We start from the raw sequence: 19,123 nt of genomic DNA on the forward strand, positions 1-19,123 counted from the left end.
TCCACTTTCCTATTCATCCTGTCCATTCTCAGAATGTACTTTTTCCACACCTGGTGCATTATAAGCAAAAGGCTTGTTACCCAAATATTCCCTGTTCCATCTTCAGCATGGGCCTCTTCTGCGCTTTTTAGACAGGTTGAATTTCAAGTCAGACTGTTCTGTTGCAGGCATGGGGGTAAAAACTTACCTTCCTACTTTCCCCTTCTATAATCCGTGAAGGAGAAATCCCTGGATAATCGATAATTCTGTGCTCATGAAACATGTTCATGGGGCCTTACTTTTAGCCACCGTCCAAACTTTCCAAGGAGGGTGCCTCAACCTTACTGCGCTGCGTCGAAAAATGCTCACACCCAGAGCTAGAATATGATCTGTCTTTACAGGGAAGATCCTGGGATGAACAGTAGGCTTGCCTTGTGGGTGAAGAAAATTCCTCAATAGCAGGAAGGTTGACGCGTATGATTACCGAGATGGCGGCACGCAGAGAGTAATCTGGCTGAACAGCTCTCCTGCTTGAATCTTAATAAGCGTAGATATCAGTGAAATTCCTACTCAATTTCCCTACTCTAGGAAGGGAAGAAGAAGAGGGCGGGCTGAAAGGAATGCGTAGTTCTGGGAACCCTTTGAGCGTGACCACAGGTAATGCGGTCCGGCCGCCCTATTTATAAGCTTTTAGGGATCTCTTAAGATTCTGTAGAGGAGACCTCAGCTTAGGGGCCCTATCGTCAAATGGCAGACTCGGTTCCTGATAAAGAGTTGGGAAATGTAGATTGTCCTCTAGAACATGCTGGTTTCTTTATCATACTTTATGATGAGCTATGCATATTTGACACTTTCTTAATTTTGAGTATCTTTTGAAGATATGGCTTCTGCTAACTTTTGACATGTAATATTGAGGAGAGGTTTTCACCGCCTGGAAAGGGATTACTCTCTAACTCCCATCGGGAAGAGACTTAGCAACGCAGATATCACTTTCAGATTCCTGCGGCGAGAAGCATAACTCTCCTACTGTGTGGGAGACCAATCCCTACTATTGTTACATAGGGTTTCTACTATAATTATGCAAGAATTTGGTCGATCAATGACCTCGTATAAATGGAAAATCGCATATTTCGAAACACAACTAACAGAAATAATTCCATTAGGGCCATGGCAACCAGCAACTTGCCTATTCAAACGTGTTTACTACCCATTTCAAATACCCTCTATGTACTATACTGTATTTTTTATGTTAAATTATTCTTGTAAATAAATAAAACATTTAATAAGCTTTAAAGTTCTAGTAACTTGAAAAAGGTTAAAATTATAACCACGAGGAGTGTAAATACCGTATATTTCCCGCAATAACGACCTAAAATACGGACAAATCTTAATAAGTTTGTCATATATATTGTATAAGACAACTGGTGAATAGCAAAACGATCACTGTATAGACTAACTTTTGTTGTACCACTGAAAATCCAAAATTATCAAAATAAAGGTGATTTTATATCATGCGTTTCCTAAACACGCCAAAAGCACAAGAAAAAACGACAACCATTGTTTTGTTTACGTTCATCTCTGATCGTAACGAAGAAACAAACACATTTACACATCTATGTACAGTATAGGTTAGTTTTTGCATCGACAGCTATCTTACCAAGTATTGATTATATGATGATTTTGTTATTACCAATGTTGTTCTACCTAATTTTTCTTAGAACTTCCAAATAAATGAAATGAATACCATTTCCATAAGTTTTTCCTAAAGACACTGCATGAAACAGAAACCTTCCATTTGTTTACTTTAAGCTCCATCTTCGATCATAATAAACAAACGAACACATTAAAGCGATAACTATTGATATCAAGTGCTTTTAAGAAATAGGTTATGACAAATATTTTACTTACCATATCCATATAAATTCCTACATACGTAGCAAAGCCGGAAAACTATTTTTTTTTTGCGTTTAATCAACAATAGCAAACTGCCGCTAATGACAAAATGATAATTTACAATAATTCTAAACTGTTAAGAAAAATAATTGTCCATTGCATATCCAAAATACTTTTCCTAACTTCAGTTATGGGTCAACTTGTACCCAACTCAATTATGGAACCATCTGAAAAGTAAAAAAAAGAAAGTACTAGGCCGGTTTTTAAAGTCATCAAATTATTGGGTTACCGCTAAAATGTTCGATGTGACAGAGATGGTGCGAGATTGGAGAAAGTAAGGAAAATTGAATCATGATTGATTTTAATATGACTGAAACTTTGTGAAGCAACAAAGATTTCATTTGTTAGAGAGATAGAGAGAGGTAAGAAATGAGAGCTAGGGAAAGGTAGCCTAGCTAGCAAAGGAGAGAGAGAGAGAGAGAGAGAGAGAGAGAGAGAGAGAGAGAGAGAGAGAGAGAGAGAGAGAGAGTTTTAAATGTACTAAACAAAAAATATGATAGATTATAACATATTGATGCTTATGTAATATTAACTGTATAGATGGTTTGAATAAGTTAAGAAATGATACATACAATACTTTGTTACTGTATTCGTACATGCATAGTCTTGAGAGCAGCAGCTAGACATCAGCTGATCTGATCACAGCCAAAAGTAAAACAAAAAGAAATCAGCAATACTCAATTTTTAAAACACACCCAAAATTTAAAACAAAAGTGCACATTTTCTTAAAGCGCGTTTAACTATTTAAAGAGTAGCAATTTTCTAGAATAAAATTAAGTTTCCTAAAAAATTGTTGTTTACCGATGAAATCGGATGCTGTATTTTAAGCTAAAATTGAAATGGATGTATACACTGTATAAAATTTTCGTTTCGTATTTAATTGACACTTTATAAGAATATTTATTTTGGTTTCTTCATCTATATGTACATATTGTATAACACGAGAGAGAGAGAGAGAGAGAGAGAGAGAGAGAGAGAGAGAGAGAGAGAGAGAGAGAGAGAGAGAGAGAGAGAGAGAGAGAGAGAGAGAGAGAATGAATCAGCTGTTATAATCGAATGCTGTGTTTTTGTTTCTTGTACCACCTGAAGCAAGGAATTGATCGCCACAACTAACAATAGTCATGTTAATTTCCTTCTTAAACTCAGCTTGCCAAATGTGAACTAAGATTTTATTTATTACAGAGAGAGAGAGAGAGAGAGAGAGAGAGAGAGAGAGAGAAAGAGAATTGATTTGAGGTTTTCTGGCATCAAAACAATCTCTCTCTCTCTCTCTCTCTCTCTCTCTCTCCTCTCTCTCCTCTCTCTTCTCTCTCTCTCTCTCTTAGAGAGAGAGGTTACATAATTATACCACATACTATAACAGAAATAATTCCATTGGGGCCATGGCAACCAGCAACTTGCCTATTCAAACGTGTTTACTTCCCATTTCCAATACTTTCGATGTACAGTACTATACTATATTTTTTTATAATATGAAATTGTTCTTGTGGATAAATCAAACATTTAATATACTTTAAAGTTCTAATAACTTGAAAAAGGTTAAAATTACAACCAGGATGGGTGTAAACACCGTATATTTCCCGTTATAACACGACCCAAAATACAGACAAATTTTAATGTTTCTCATATCTATTATATAAAACAACTGGTGAATAGAAAACCATCACTCTATAGACTAGCTTTTGTTGAATAATTGAAAATTCAGAATTATCAAAATAAAGGCGCTTTTATATCATGCGTTTCCTAAACACGCCAAAAAGCACAATAAAAAACGACAACCAATGTTTTGTTTACGTTTATCTGTGATCATAACGAAGACGCATTTACACATCTGTTTATAGGTCAGTTTTTGCATCGACAGCAATCTTACCAAGTATTGATTATATGTTGATTTTGTTATTACCAATGTTCTACTTAATTTTTCTTAGAACTTCCAAATAAATTAAATGAATGCCATTTATATAATGTTTTACTTTATGACGCCGCGTGAAACGGAAACCTTCCATTCGTCTACTGTACGCTCCATCTTCGATTATAATAAACAAACGAAGGCATTAAACACGCATGATCAAAGTGATAAATAATGATATTAAAAGCTTTTAGTAAATATGTTATTACAAATATTATTTACCGTATCTATATAAATTCCTACATACGTAGCAAAGCAAGAAAACTTTTTTTTTTTCTTTTTGCGTGTAATCAACAATAACAAACTGCCGCTAATGACAGAATGATAATTTACGATAATTCTAAACTGTTACGAAAGATAAATGTCCATTTCATATCCAAAATACTTTTCCTAACTTCAGTTATAAGTCAACTTGTACCCACCTCAATTATGGAACCACCAGAAAAAAAAGTAAAAGAAGAAGAAAGTACTAGGCCAGGTTTTTAAAGTCATCAAACAATAAGTTACCGCTATAACATTCAATGTGACAGAGATGGTGCAAGTTTGGAGAAAGTAAGGAAAATTGAATCATGATGGATTTTTAATATAATTAATACTTTGTGAAGCCACAAAGATTTCATTTGTTAGAGAGATAGAGGTAAAAAATGAGAGGTAGCGAAAGGTAGCCGAGAGAGAGAGAGAGAGAGAGAGAGAGAGAGAGAGAGAGAGAGAGAGAGAGAGAGAGAGAGAGAGAGAGAGTGTTTTAATAGTACTAAACAAAAAATATGATAGATTAAAACACATTGGTGCTTGAGTAATATTAACTAACTGTATAGATGATTTGAATAAGTTAAGAAATGGTATAAACAATACTTTGTTACTATATTCGTACGCTCCCAAGAGCGGGCAACTAGACATCAGCTGATCTGATCACAGCCAGAAGTAAAACAAAAAGAAGTCAGCAATACTCTATTTTTAAAACACTCCCAAAATTAAAAAACAAATGCATATGTTTTCTTAAAGCGCAATTAACTATTTAATGAGTAGCAGTTTTCTAGAATAAAATGATGTTTCCTAAAAAATTGTGGTTTGCTGACGAAATCGGATACCGTATTTTAAGCTATGATTGAAATGGATGTATACACGGTATAATTTTTTCGTTTCGTATTTAATTGACACTTTAAGAAACCCGATTTTGGTTTCTTCATCTATTTGTAAGTATTGTATAACACGAGAGAGAGAGAGAGAGAGAGAGAGAGAGAGAGAGAGAGAGAGAGAGAGAGAGAGAGAGAGAGAGAGAGAGAGAGAGAGAGAATCAGCTGTTGTAATTGAATGCCGTGTTTTTGTTTCGTGTACCTCCTGAAGCGAGGAATTGATCGCCACAACTAACAATAGTCATGTTAATTTCATTCTTAAACTCAGGTTGCCATATGTGAACTAAGGTTTTATTTCTTACAGAGAGAGAGAGAGAGAGAGAGAGAGAGAGAGAGAGAGAGAGAGAGAGAGAGAGAGAGAGAGAGAGAGAGGGGGGGGATTTTTGGCATCAAATATCTCTATCTCTCTCTCTCTCTCTATCTCTCTCTCTCTCTCTCTCTCTCTCCTCTCTCTCTCTCTCTCTCTCGAGAAGAGAGAGAGAGAGAGAGAGAGAGAGAGAGAGAGAGAGAGAGAGAGAGAGATTTTTATAATTATACCGTGTACTCTACAAAACCAATCTTTGCAAATCAAATGTATACTGTTTAAAATATGACCAAATATTGCAGACTCGTTACCGAAGTTTAGGCTATTCACTGCCGATAAACGAACCCAGCCTACGTGTGAAAACCTTGAACACCCGAAGGCAAAAATAAACCTTTTATATATACTGTACTAAACAAAAATGATACTTTAATATACCATCATTGACACTACCATTCAAATTATCTTAAGGTTAGAGAAAGATAAAGATGGCCGAGAAAGTAACCACAATTCTCTTTACATTTTGTCAGCTGGACTCGCAAAGTTAAAGTTGATTTCATTGTTGATGTGGAATTTTTCCTTAAATACTGTAGGCTATTTACTATGAAATTATGTTAATAAAATGTAAGGTAAATATCGTTTTGCAACATTTATTATCAAAAACTATAGATAGGGCTACCAATATACTTAAAAAGACAATAGATTTGTAGTGCTTGACTCACAGACATTGAACAGCTTTGCAGATACAGAAAATTTATTTTTGAATAATAGCAACTGCATAAATGGGGAATCGCATAATTTGAACACAAATAATTTGGGACCGTACTGTACATCTTAAACATCTCCTGTCTAGACAAGAGGGACAAGAAAGATATATGTCCATGTCCGCCCGGCTTGTAAGGATATTACAAGCCCAGCTATCCCGTCCTGGGCAAACACGTAAAATATGTTATTTTGATAATAAAATAAATTTTTGAATATACTTACCCGGTGATTATATAAGCTGCAGCTCTGCTGCTCGACAGAAAACTCTATGTAAAAAATCCGCCAGCGATCGCTATGCAGGTAGGGGGTGTACTTCAACAGCGCCATCTGTCGTGCAGGTACTCAGTACTCATTGTAAACAAAGAACTCAATTTTCTCCTCGGTCCACTGCGTCTCTATTGGGGAGGAAGGGAGGGTCCTTTAATATATAATCACCGGGTAAGTATATTCAAAAATTTATTTTATTATCAAAATAACATTTTTCAATATTTAACTTAGCCGGTGATTATATAAGCTGATTCACACCCAGGGGGGTGGGTAGAGACCAGCAATAAATGTTTACATTAATATGAGCTAAGGATTTTTTATTTCATTTTAGAAGTTATCAAAATAACAAAAATAAAATAAATAAGTACCTGGTAAGGAAGTCGACTTGAACAATTACTCTGCCTTTTTAAGTACGTCTTCCTTACGGAGCCTCGCGATCCTCTTAGGATGCTGAGCGACCCCTAGGATCTGAAGTATGAAGGGTTGCAACCCATACCACAGGACCTCATCAAAACCTCTAATCTAGGCGCTTCTCAAGAAAAGAATTTGACCACCCGCCAAATCAACCAGGATGCGAAAGGCTTCTTAGCCTTCCGGACAACCCAAAAACAACAATAAAAACATTTCAAGAGAAAGATTAAAAAGGTTATGGAATTAGGGGATTGTAGTGGTTGAGCCCTCACCCACTACTGCACTCGCTGCTACGAATGGTCCCAGGGTGTAGCAGTTCTCGTAAAGAGACTGGACATCTTTAAGATAAAAAGACGCGAACACTGACTTGCTTCTCCAATAGGTTGCGTCCATTATACTTTGCAGAGATCTATTTTGTTTAAAGGCCACTAAAGTTGCGACAGCTCTAACTTCATGTGTCCTTACCTTCAGCAAAGCTTGGTCTTCTTCACTCAGATGGGAATGAGCTTCTCGTATTAACAGTCTGATAAAATAGGATACGTAAAGCATTCTTTGACATAGGCAAAGATGGTTTCTTAACTGAACACCATAAAGCTTCTGACTGTCCTCGTAAAGGTTTAGTTCGTCTTAAATAGAACTTAAGAGCTCTCACAGGGCATAAGACTCTTTCTAGTTCATTTCCAACCATATTTGATAGGCTTGGAATATCGAACGATTTCGGCCAAGGACGAGAAGGTAGCTCGTTTTTGGCTAGAAAACCAAGTTGTAAAGAACATGTAGCCGTTTCAGATGAAAATCCGATGTTCCTGCTGAAGGCGTGAATCTCACTGACTCTTTTAGCTGTGGCTAAGCAAACCAGGAAAAGAGTCTTTAAAGTGAGATCTTTAAAGGAGGCTGATTGTAGCGGCTCGAACCTTTCTGACATGAGGAATCTTAGTACCACGTCTAAATTCCAACCAGGTGTAGCCAAACGACGCTCCTTCGTGGTCTCAAAAGACTTAAGGAGGTCCTGTAGATCTTTGTTGTTGGAAAGATCTAAGCCTCTGTGACGGAAGACTGATGCCAACATGCTTCTGTAACCCTTGATAGTGGGAGCTGAAAGAGATCTTTCTTTCCTCAGGTATAAAAGGAAATCAGCTATTTGAGTTACAGAGGTACTGGTCGAGGATACTGACTTGCACCAGTTTCGGAAGACTTCCCACTTCGATTGGTAGACTCTTAGGGTGGATGTCCTCCTTGCTCTAGCAATCGCCCTGGCTGCCTCCTTCGAAAAGCCTCTAGCTCTCGAGAGTCTTTCGATAGTCTGAAGGCAGTCAGACGAAGAGCGTGGAGGCCTTGGTGTACCTTCTTTACGTGTGGCTGACGTAGAAGGTCCACCCTTAGAGGAAGAGTTCTGGGAACGTCCACTAGCCATCGAAGTACCTCGGTGAACCATTCTCTCGCGGGCCAGAGGGGAGCAACTAACGTCAACCTTGTCCCTTCGTGAGAGGCGAACTTCTGCAGTACCTTGTTGACAATCTTGAACGGGGGGAATGCATATAGGTCTAGATGCGACCAATCTAGGAGAAAGGCATCTATATGAACTGCTGCTGGGTCCGAGATTGGTGAGCAATAAATTGGGAGCCTCTTGGTCATCGAGGTTGCGAAGAGATCTATGGTAGGCTGGCCCCATGTGGCCCAAAGTCTCTTGCACACATCCTTGTGTAGGGTCCATTCTGTTGGAATGATTTGTCCCTTCCGACTGAGGCAATCTGCCATGACATTCAAGTTGCCTTGGATGAACCTCGTTACTAGTGAAATGTTTAGATCTTTTGACCAGGTGAGGAGGTCCCTTGCGATCTCGTACAACGTCATAGAGTGGGTCCCTCCTTGCTTGGAGATGTACGCCAAAGCCGTGGTGTTGTCCGAGTTCACCTCCACCACTTTGCCTTGAAGGAGAGACTTGAAGCTTTTCAAGGCCAGATGAACTGCCAGTAGCTCCTTGCAGTTGATATGCATTGTTCTTTGACTCGAGTTCCAAGTTCCCGAGCATTCCCGACCGTCTAATGTCGCGCCCCAGCCCGTGTCCGATGCGTCCGAGAAGAGAACGTGGTTGGGAGTCTGAACAGCCAGGGGCAGACCCTCTCTGAGGCTGATACTGTCCTTCCACCAAGTCAGGGAAGACTTCATCTTCTCGGAAATGGGGATCGAGACCGCTTCTAGCGTCTTGTCCTTTTTCCAGTGAACAGCTAGGTGATATTGAAGAGGACGGAGGTGTAGTCTTCCTAACGATACGAACTGTTCCAGGGATGATAGCGTCCCTATCAGACTCATCCACTGCCTGACTGGACATCGTTCCTTCTTCAGCATGTTCTGGATGCATAACTGGGCTTGACTTGTTCTGGGGGCCGACGGAAAAGCCCGAAAAGCTAGACTGTGAATCTCCATCCCTAAATACACAATAGTTTGGGATGGGACCACTTGAGACTTTTCCATATTGACCAGGAGACCCAATTCCTTGGTCAGATCTAGAGTCCACTTTAGATCCTTCAGACAGCGACGACTGGAAGAAGCTCTTAGAAGCCAGTCGTCCAAATAGAGGGAGGCTCTGATGTCCGCTAAATGAAGGAATTTGGCTACATTCCTCATCAGCCTCGTAAACACAAGAGGAGCTGTGCTTAGGCCAAAGCACAGGGCTTGAAACTGGTAGACAACCTTTTCGTAAACGAATCTCAGAAAAGGTTGGGAGTCTGGGTGGATGGGGACGTGAAAGTATGCGTCCCTTAGGTCTAAAGAGACCATCCAGTCTTCCCTTCTGACCGCTGCTAGAACGGACTTTGTGGTCTCCATGGAGAACGTCTGCTTTGTGACAAAGACATTCAGCGCACTGACGTCTAGCACCGGCCTCCACCCTCCTGTCTTCTTTGGCACTAAGAAGAGACGGTTGTAGAAGCCCGGGGTTTGATGGTCCAGGACTTTGACTACCGCTCCCTTTTCTAGTAAGAGAGACACCTCCTGTTTCAATGCTCGTCTCTTGTCTTCCTCTCTGTACCTGGGAGAGAGATCGATGGGAGACGTTGCTAGAGGGGGTTTTCGTACAAACGGGATCTTGTAACCCTCTCTGAGCAACTTCACAGATTGTGCATCTGCGCCTCTCTTCTCCCAGGTCTGCCAGAAGTTCTTGAGTCTGGCTCCCACTGCTGTCTGAAGAAGCTGGCAGTCAGACTCTGCCTTTAAAGGACTTGGTTCCTTTCTTCTTCCCACGTCTCCCTTCGGCACGAGCACCTCCTCTGCTGGAGGCTCTGCCACGAAAGGGCGGAATAAATCTGGACGCTGGAGTGTCCATCCTTGGTCTTGACAAGGTAGGCAAAGGGGTGGCTTTGCGGGCAGAGGACGCAACCAGGTCATGGGTGTCCTTATGTATCAAAGAAGCAGCAATCTCCTTAATCAAGTCCTCTGGAAAAAGGCACTTAGAGAGAGGAGCAAACAGAAGTTCTGATCTTTGACACGGTGTCACTCCAGCTGACAGGAAAGAGCAAAGGTTCTCACGCTTCTTGAGGACTCCGGATACGAACGATGCCGCAAGCTCACTAGATCCGTCACGTATGGCCTTGTCCATGCAGGACATGATGAGCAAGGAAGATTCCTTCTCAGTCGGGGAGATCTTCCTGCTCAAAGCTCCCAGACACCAGTCCAAAAAGTTGAAGACCTCGAAGGCTCTAAATACTCCTTTCAACAGATGGTCTAGGTCCGAAGGTGACCAGCATATCTTAGAGCGTCTCATGGCTAGCCTGCGGGGAGAGTCTACAAGACTTGAGAAGTCGCCCTGGGCAGAGGCAGGAACTCCCAAGCCGAGAACTTCTCCCGTGGCATACCAGACGCTCGATCTGGAAGAGAGTTTAGCAGGGGGAAACGTAAAGGCTGTCTTTCCTAGACTCTTTTTGGACTGCATCCAATCTCCTAAAACTCGTAAAGCTCTCTTGGACGAGCGTGCGAGGACGAGTCTAGTAAAGGCAGGCGAGGATGACTGCGTACCTAAAGCAAACTCTGACGGAGGAGAGCGCGGAGCCACAGACACAAACTGGTCCGGAAACATCTCTTTGAACAGAGCAAGAACTTTTCTAAAGTCCAAAGAGGGTTGCGTGGACTTGGGCTCGTCAAGGTCCGAATGTGGTTCTTCAACGTGTGCCGCATCGTCATCATCAGAGAGTCCATCATCCGAGAATTGAGGAGGAAGCGGCAATGGAGTAGGTATCGGCTGGTCAGCTGAGTCCGGTCGCACGGGTGCACGCGTGACTGAACCGGACGCAACGTCATGGAACTGTTGCCCAGTCTGTGAGCTGGCAACAACCATAGCAGCGCGGGGACGCACAGCGTCTACTCCAGACTGTCTAGTCTGATGTGGGCGAGCAGAGGCAACCACACTGGGTTGCGGAGGTTGACGCACCGCGTCAAAACAAAACAACTCTGACGGTTGTTGTACCTCGCGAACGTCAACGGAAGGTTCCGTGCGTCGCTGAACGTCAACATGCGGCTGGCAGGGTACACTGGAACGCATGGGTGGCGGGACTCTCTCAGCTGGAGTGCGCAAGAAGGTCGCCTCAGCGTCCACAGGACGCACAACCGTGGTTGGTTGTAGGCAAGAGGTTGGTGCAGCAGCAACCTTCTCCGCACGAAAGTCCTGCATCAGAGACGTTAATTGGTACTGCATGGTCTGCAGCAAAGACCACTTAGGGTCTGCAGGAGCAGGTGCGGCGACAGACGGTGTAACTGCCTTAGGCGGGTACCGCTTTGCCTCTCTTAGGAGGTGAGCAGTCATCGGAAGACTGCAGCGAGTCCGAACTGACCCAGTGGCTACAACTGGGCCGTTGGACTTGCGCGGAAGGGACCGACTTGCGCTTAAGAGGTCGTGAGACCTTGGTCCATGGTTTCTTACGAGAAACCTCTTCCGCAGACGAGGAATAAATGGGCTCTCTCGTCTTTGTGTGGGTGGGGCGATCTTGGGTAGATACGCCCGAAACCACGGAGGGAACGTCTGTTCGCTGATTAAAGCCTCTCGAACCCATTGGTCGTACGACATTGCTTCTCCCCTGGACTTGGGAGCTTGCAAGAGGTCCCGGACTTGGAGGACGACAGGCACGAACAGACGAACCCTCAAGCGCAACACTATCCACAACACTATCACTCACTTTATCACTTCCCACTGCACTCTTACACTTCAGCTCCTTGACGTCCGCCATGAGCTGGTTACGGTCACTAGCCAAGGACTCAACTCTCTCACCCAGAGCTTGGATGGCACGCATCATATCAGCCATCGAAGGTTCCTGAGTGCCAGAAGGGGGATTAGGAGCAACCACTACAGGGGAAGGAATAGGTTGTGGGGCATGAGGAGAGGAAAAATCAACAGAACGAGATGAACTTCTCCTGACTCTATCTCTCTCTAGCCTACGTGTATATTTCTGGAATTCGATAAAATCGAATTCCGAAAGCCCAACGCATTCCTCACATCGATCTTCCAATTGACAGGTTTTATCCCGACAATTGGAACAAACGGTGTGAGGATCGATAGAGGCCTTCGGAAGACGCCTTGAACAATCCCTAGCATTACACTTCCTGAATTTTGGGACTTGAGAAGGGTCAGCCATTTTGAATTGGTCAAAGGGGAATTCAAAAACTATCCAAAGTCATCAACAAATAATCCGATATCAAAAAAAGAATGCAAGGATTTATTGAAGAGAAAGCCTGCACAGCGAAAGCTCAAAACTAGAAACGTGTACTTCACCAAATAGTTGTGAAAACAAATCCAGTTAGCAACAGCGAATTAGTAGGTCTTGCCGGTAGCACGACAGAGAGAAAATTGAGTTCTTTGTTTACAATGAGTACTGAGTACCTGCACGACAGATGGCGCTGTTGAAGTACACCCCCTACCTGCATAGCGATCGCTGGCGGATTTTTTACGTAGAGTTTTCTGTCGAGCAGCAGAGCTGCAGCTTATATAATCACCGGCTAAGTTAAATATTGAAAAACTGAAATTTACTGGACAGAAGCACTAACTTGCAACTCTCCTTTAATGAGTAGACACTCAAATGACTGAGAATGTGGAAAAAAGCCACAAATCAAGAAAGGTACACAATAAAAGAATATGCGAGATGAATCCGAAAGGCTCAATCGTAGAGAGGAAGTGAGGGAACAACCTCTTCACTTTGTGACCGGTAGTGTTGCAGGGAGATGCTGTGAGAAACTCCCGCTTGCTCCTTGTGCATGCACTGCATTTACCCAGCACAAAGCATGACGCAATCAACCAAACCTTGTGGACTGTCAGAAAACATGATCAGTAGTAACCTTCATTAAATGACTCAAAAGTTTGTACCTGAGTAGGAATAAATGATGTATCCAGTCATATGATATGAACTCAACAGAAATTAAAACTTTTCTTGATGTATTTTTCATTTAAAATGCATACTGTATATTATCACTAAAGGAAAATACCAACTTACCAAGAGAAATTAGTTCAAATTTATAAAATAGATTAATTTCTAAGGAACTATTTGTCTTATTAGTGACGTCATCAAAGTGAAAAAGTGGTCGTAAAGTCGAAGTCATAAGTCGCATAGGTCATAAGTCAACGACTACCAGTGTAAGTGACAACTCAAAAACAATGACTGTCCAGTGGAAATATAGAAAGTATTATACTGTACTTCAGTGCCTTCATCCATTCCTTATACTCTTGTTTGTCTTCCGGTGGCCACAAAAAAATTAAGAATAATAACAGACATTAGAATAGGTTTCTTGATCTTTTACGATAAAAGTTAGAAGGATTAGAGTATATTACATTAAAGAAAGGTAATATAAGATCAATGGGTATGTACCCACCCAAAAAGATTGTATTCTAGATATTACAGAACGGTGATAATAAATGATCCTGAACTAATCAATACCACACTGGCTTGTTTTGAATTTTAATTTACCGCCTAACCAACAGAATATGGTTTCCTCCCCATTATTTCCACCATTCTCTAAATAAGTGACATAATTACTCCACCTAATGAGTACTATACTGCAAGATCATGCTTTCTTGTGTTAGTCTATTATCCTTTGGCATGACAAACTCATCTTGATTAAATTTTCTAAAAGATTTTGGATTCTTGAGACAACAAAGGTCTTTTATATTAACAAAGATTAAAAATTTACCGTTCGGTAAAATACAGAATACGAAACTAATGGAAATATACAGAATGAATATTTTTGTAGAGACAGACTTATTCTAACCACAAGTGTCACAAAGCTATTGGTTTCTTACTTACCTTGAAAGAAATCTTTATGTGAATAAAGGAAATGATAAGTGGCTTTGCTGCTGTTAAATTGCAAATCCCATGTCTGATGGTGATTCCATACCCTTGGATAATGGACATGGATTGAGTAGTCAAGGGATTCTGCTTCAAGAAGATTACGATACTGTGAATCAAACGACACTTAGAATTAGGATATGAGAAAAACGTATAAATTAACACTAAAGTCATAAGCTAAATTTATACCTATTTATTGCTGTATACATATGACCTGTAGTAACACTTTAGAAATATAATTCAAGATAAATTATATAAAATCTATAGTACATAAAATGATTTCTGCAACCAATAACACATCTCTCTAAACTTGTTAACATGTTGTTATAAAGACATATGCCATCATAAAACATTCTAAAATTTCCATAACCTAATACAAAAGCAGTCCGAAATTTGCATACTCAACTAACTAATGTACCATAAGTAAATCAAAAGACTTTAGTACCTGAAGACTGGTGGACGCATCAACATATAAAAGTTGACCATTAATTCGAGTAACGTAACCATCAGCCCCAACCATCCATGGCAAAATCATTTCAAAGTAGGATCCTTTTTGCACATTCATATGAATAGCATTTGTTTCTTTTTCCTGAAATAAAATAACCAGTATTATTGGCAACAATATTAACACTTTTAAAGCGAAATAGTCATACACATAATCTTTTCTTAGAGCATCTTACAACTGAGTGTCTAAAAACTATGGAAACCAACGGTCGATTTAATCGGACAACAGAGAAAACACTAAAATATCTAATTGAAATAAAATTATCATAAATAGAATTTTAACAAAATTTATAATTTCAACGCTTACTTTTTCTGTAAAGCTCATTCCTATGGACGGTTTTCACTAAAAAAATTAGATATTTTATTCTCCCTTAATACAATTTCTTTCCCCTCTTGGATATTACAGTTGTACTGCGCATACCATCTGTGGTGTTCTATGGTAAACAAACTAAGTGCGAGTACAGTTCATATAAGATGTTAAATTTAATATGACATCACTAATCATGATTATGTGGGAAGGTGAGGAATAAGGTGAACCCCAGGTGAGTATTAAAATAATAACTTCTATCATCAAAATTACATTTACAGTATTTCAACAAAGCTGTATTCTATGTAGTGCCTTCAGGGACTCTGGCTGAACACCTGGTGCTGGGTTACCAATTCTTGAGGGCAAATGCGAGGATAGTTGATGGAGCCCAAAATCAGCTGAGCATTGGCAGTACTTCCAGAGAGCTTCTTTGGTAGTACTATGTTCCAGTACGTGGAGCCTGTTGCCACTTTATGCACTTGAGGTCTATACAGCTGATTCAACTAAGATTGCTCATATTGAGCCCTTACTAGTTCCAGTTATGGGGCTTTTCCTGATGGGCTTGACACCTCTTTTAGGTGCACTGCCTGTACATTCAGCTGTTGGCTGGAGATGCATTATGATGGCACCATCATAAATCCTGGTTTATCAAGGAAAGCTACAGTGATACCTGTCATCCTAGAACAGAAAGAAGGTATCTGGCCCAGGACTGCAATATTAAACCTGAACCTGGCATACTGGAAGAGATAGACAGGGTATCTATCTTGGACGAACTGGATTGTTTTCAGATGGATCTGTTCTGTCAGATGTTTTGCCATCATCTTCTTGTCATCAGTACTAGTGGTGATAAAGTAGGAGAGTTCGCAAGAACACCAATACGTATCCATTTTTATGACAAGACACCCATTTATCAGAGGGTCCGGCAAAACCCATTGCTAATGTCGATGTGGAACAGTGCCATGAGTTTTATGAATTGGGTATTATTGAACACAGTATCTCCCCTTGGTCTTTGCCCTATTGTTCAAGTCCACAAGGACAACATTATACGATAATATATGGACTACCATAAAATGAACAAGGTGACAGACTCTAACAAGTTCCCGATGCCAAACATGGCAGATTCTGTATTTGGACTCCAAGGAGTCAAATATTTCACAACTCTTAATAGTGTTTGTGGATACTATTAGTTACCCTTAGCAGAGGACAGTAAATAGTACACGGCTCTCTCTACAGCCTTTAGATACTGGTAATTCAGGTGTTTATCATTCGGACTGAAGAATGAACCTGCTGTGTTCCAGCGAGAAATGCAAAGAATCCTGCAGAAGTTCCCAAAGGCTAAGGTGATAACATCTTAATCATTGGGGCTTCTTTCAAAAGTACCTGAAACTGGTAGAATGAATTTTGGCTAATCTCCTGAAGCACAGTCTCAAGATAAAACTTGGGAAATGTTCTTGGGTTCAGACAAAGGTTGAATATCTTAGCCATCTCGGACATTCTGGTATGCGTAAGCTATCAGAGTACATCCAGAAACTGGAGGACTTCCCTAAACCTACCATTGTATGTGATCTAAGAAGATTTCTAGTACTTGTAAACTTCCAAAGGAAGTTACCCGCAAAGATTGGAGGACAGATATCTCAAGGGGCCAAAAAAACTAAAATGTACTGCAGAAATTGACTTTGCCTTTGAGTGTCTGAAGGAACTGATCAAGATGGACATCATGCTCTCTAACCCTGACTACTTCTCTGATACTAACCTCTGGAGCTGTTGTTGATACCTCAGGTAACGATGCTAGTGCCTGCCTCTGCCAGGAATCCTAGAAGCATCCAGGGGAGCATTGGGTGGTAGCCTACAGCTCCATGATCTTCCTTGACTGAGACCCGTTACTCTACCATAGAGCATGAGTTGACTTCTCTGTCTTGGGGCTTTTTTCTATAACCCGTTCTTCATAAGCAATTCCGATCACTGACCCCTGACGTATCTTCAAGACATGAAGATGGTTGACAGTAGTCTAGCATGAACACTTGACTTGAGGACTTGTCTGAATTTTAACTTTGTTGTTAAATACTGCCCAGGTAATCAGAATGCCACACCTAATTGGTTACTCCACTTGCCTAAATCTACTGGCTGCATGACTGTTTCTGAATCTGCAACTTTAAAGTTGCCTACTAAACTGGCACTGTATAAGGAGGTCTGAGATGTTTCAGATTCTGTTATAGAATCCTTGGAGCTAGTTGTGAACTTTGGGAATGAAGGGTTAGGTGTTGCAACCTACTTTCAGCTAAAGAGAGCTAAGCTCCAGGAGGCCTTAGTTCAGCAGTTTTTGAAAGACCCCAGTCAATTAGGTTTCAAACTAGACAAGGTTAGCAGGAACCAGATAAAGGCTAAGTGGTTTCCAGGTATGATTCCAGCTTTGGAGTTACTACTGGCAGCCTCTAAGCTATTAAACCTGGAAATCTGGGTCCTTTTGGTCCCACTTGCCTGGTTATTTATTGGCACCCATCAGTGACTGAGCCTCAGTGTTTGCATCTTCAGTATTTTTCTGGAGTGCAATCTAACACTGCTGAAGACTTGGTCATTAATGATCCTGAGGTACTAGAGGATTGTCCCAGTAATCCAGTACGTGACTGCGAAGACACCTCCTCAGTCCAGTTGTGAGCTTGTCTCTCAACATTCAGAGGTAGGTATGGTAACATTACAGGACCTTCTTATTGTGTTCTGGTTGATAAAGGAGCACAAGTTTGCTTTGCCAGTGAGACTGTACATGAGTCAGTTTGGCACCGAGTACTAGGTACTGTCTGGAGAACAGTTGAGAGGTTGGCTAGTTAGAGAGGTAAAGTGTTCCTTTAGGTATCCGGTGGTAGCTGTTAGAGACATTACCTTTTGTTTTAGTTTTTGGTAGATTTCTGTTGGACACAGCCTACCTGATCATGGATTCAACCAGAGAACAGTTAGTATATGAAAGCACTGTTGTTCTCCCGTAGTATCTCAAGGTACTCTCAGTCTCTCTACTGCCTGCTGAGACCACTGTCATGAAGGTGATGGACTCTGAACCCGACCACGGAGTGTTCTCGGGGAATGCTCTCCTGTCTTTCAAGTCAAGTGGCTGGGATCCAGGGAGGTCATCAACAGATTTTATCTGTTATTAGGATGATCTACTCAGGAATTGAATTGAATATAGGATTTAGGCATTAAGCCAAGCACTGGGGCATCAAAGGCCATTCAGCGCTATATAACGAAAATCATTCAATCATATCTGTACACTCACACCATTTAGTATCATTTTAACCTTTAATACAAATTGTAACACTTTCATACAATAAAATCTAGATGTGAAATAAATAGGGATTAAAAGGGTAAAATAAATAAATAAATTAATAAAATCAATTATAGCTCGTAATATAACCCAATACTTTGTATAAATTTTCTCAGGAGTTCCTGCATCTCTTGTTCCACGTTCCTATCAGCCACATCGATGTTGGTCTGACCTGGAAATGCACCAGGGTCTGCTAGTTAAACAGAACCACGATGGCTCTGTATCCCCTGGAGTCACCTTATATGTCCTCATAAACCTGGTTGCAGAAACAAACGGCAAAATACTCACAGGGGAATAGGAAAAATTACTGTTTTGTTTGTCAACTCAGTTGACAAAAATCCTTGATTAGTGTAATTGGGTATGTAACAAACGTGTTGGGAATGTCTGACCTGTAAGGAATCAAGGGAGGTTGTTGCCCCGCCAATTTAAAAAATAGTGACCGCATCTTTTGAGTTGGTCTCTATGGATTTTGTAAGTCTCCCTACCACCAGCACTGGTTTTATTGGGTGTCTGATGGTAGTCAACCATTATTCCAAGTGGGTTACAGCAGTACCCATAAGGAATAAGAGCAACAGCACGATATGCAAGCACTTTGAGACAAGAGTTCTTCCAATTATTCTGCTTATTCCAGGCTGAATATTGACTGATAACAGCCCTGAGTTCATTTTTCAGGAATTTACCAAGTTTTTGGAGTAGTGCAATGTTATACATTTGAAAACAACTTTGTGTAGTCCCTCTAGTAGTGGCACAGTGGAACAGGTAAACTGAACTATTGGTGAGCTGCTGAGAGTAATTTCTGGGGAATCTCAGAAATGGGACCAACACTTGTCCAGAGCAATTATCAGCTGCAACCATTTCCACCTCACTGAATTTGGATGTACTGTACTCTAGCCGAGAATATACAGAAGGGTAATTGTGATGGTGACAGTACCCTGTTGCTTTCAGCAGAAATGAGA

The 19,123-nt window shown here is 40.8% G+C and overlaps 1 protein-coding gene across 1 annotated transcript in view; it reads right to left on the reverse strand.

Annotated features, from left to right (window-relative positions):
- Positions 1-19,123, reverse strand: part of tweek (transmembrane protein KIAA1109 homolog tweek) — a 789,520-nt gene that overhangs the window by 598,849 nt on the left and 171,548 nt on the right. The window contains 2 exon segments of the mRNA XM_068348609.1: positions 14,002-14,152; positions 14,489-14,632. Of these exon segments, the coding sequence (XP_068204710.1) occupies positions 14,002-14,152; positions 14,489-14,632 (295 nt within the window).

This window comes from Palaemon carinicauda, chromosome 24 (genome assembly GCF_036898095.1).
Source record: "Palaemon carinicauda isolate YSFRI2023 chromosome 24, ASM3689809v2, whole genome shotgun sequence".
Taxonomy (NCBI): domain Eukaryota; kingdom Metazoa; phylum Arthropoda; class Malacostraca; order Decapoda; family Palaemonidae; genus Palaemon; species Palaemon carinicauda.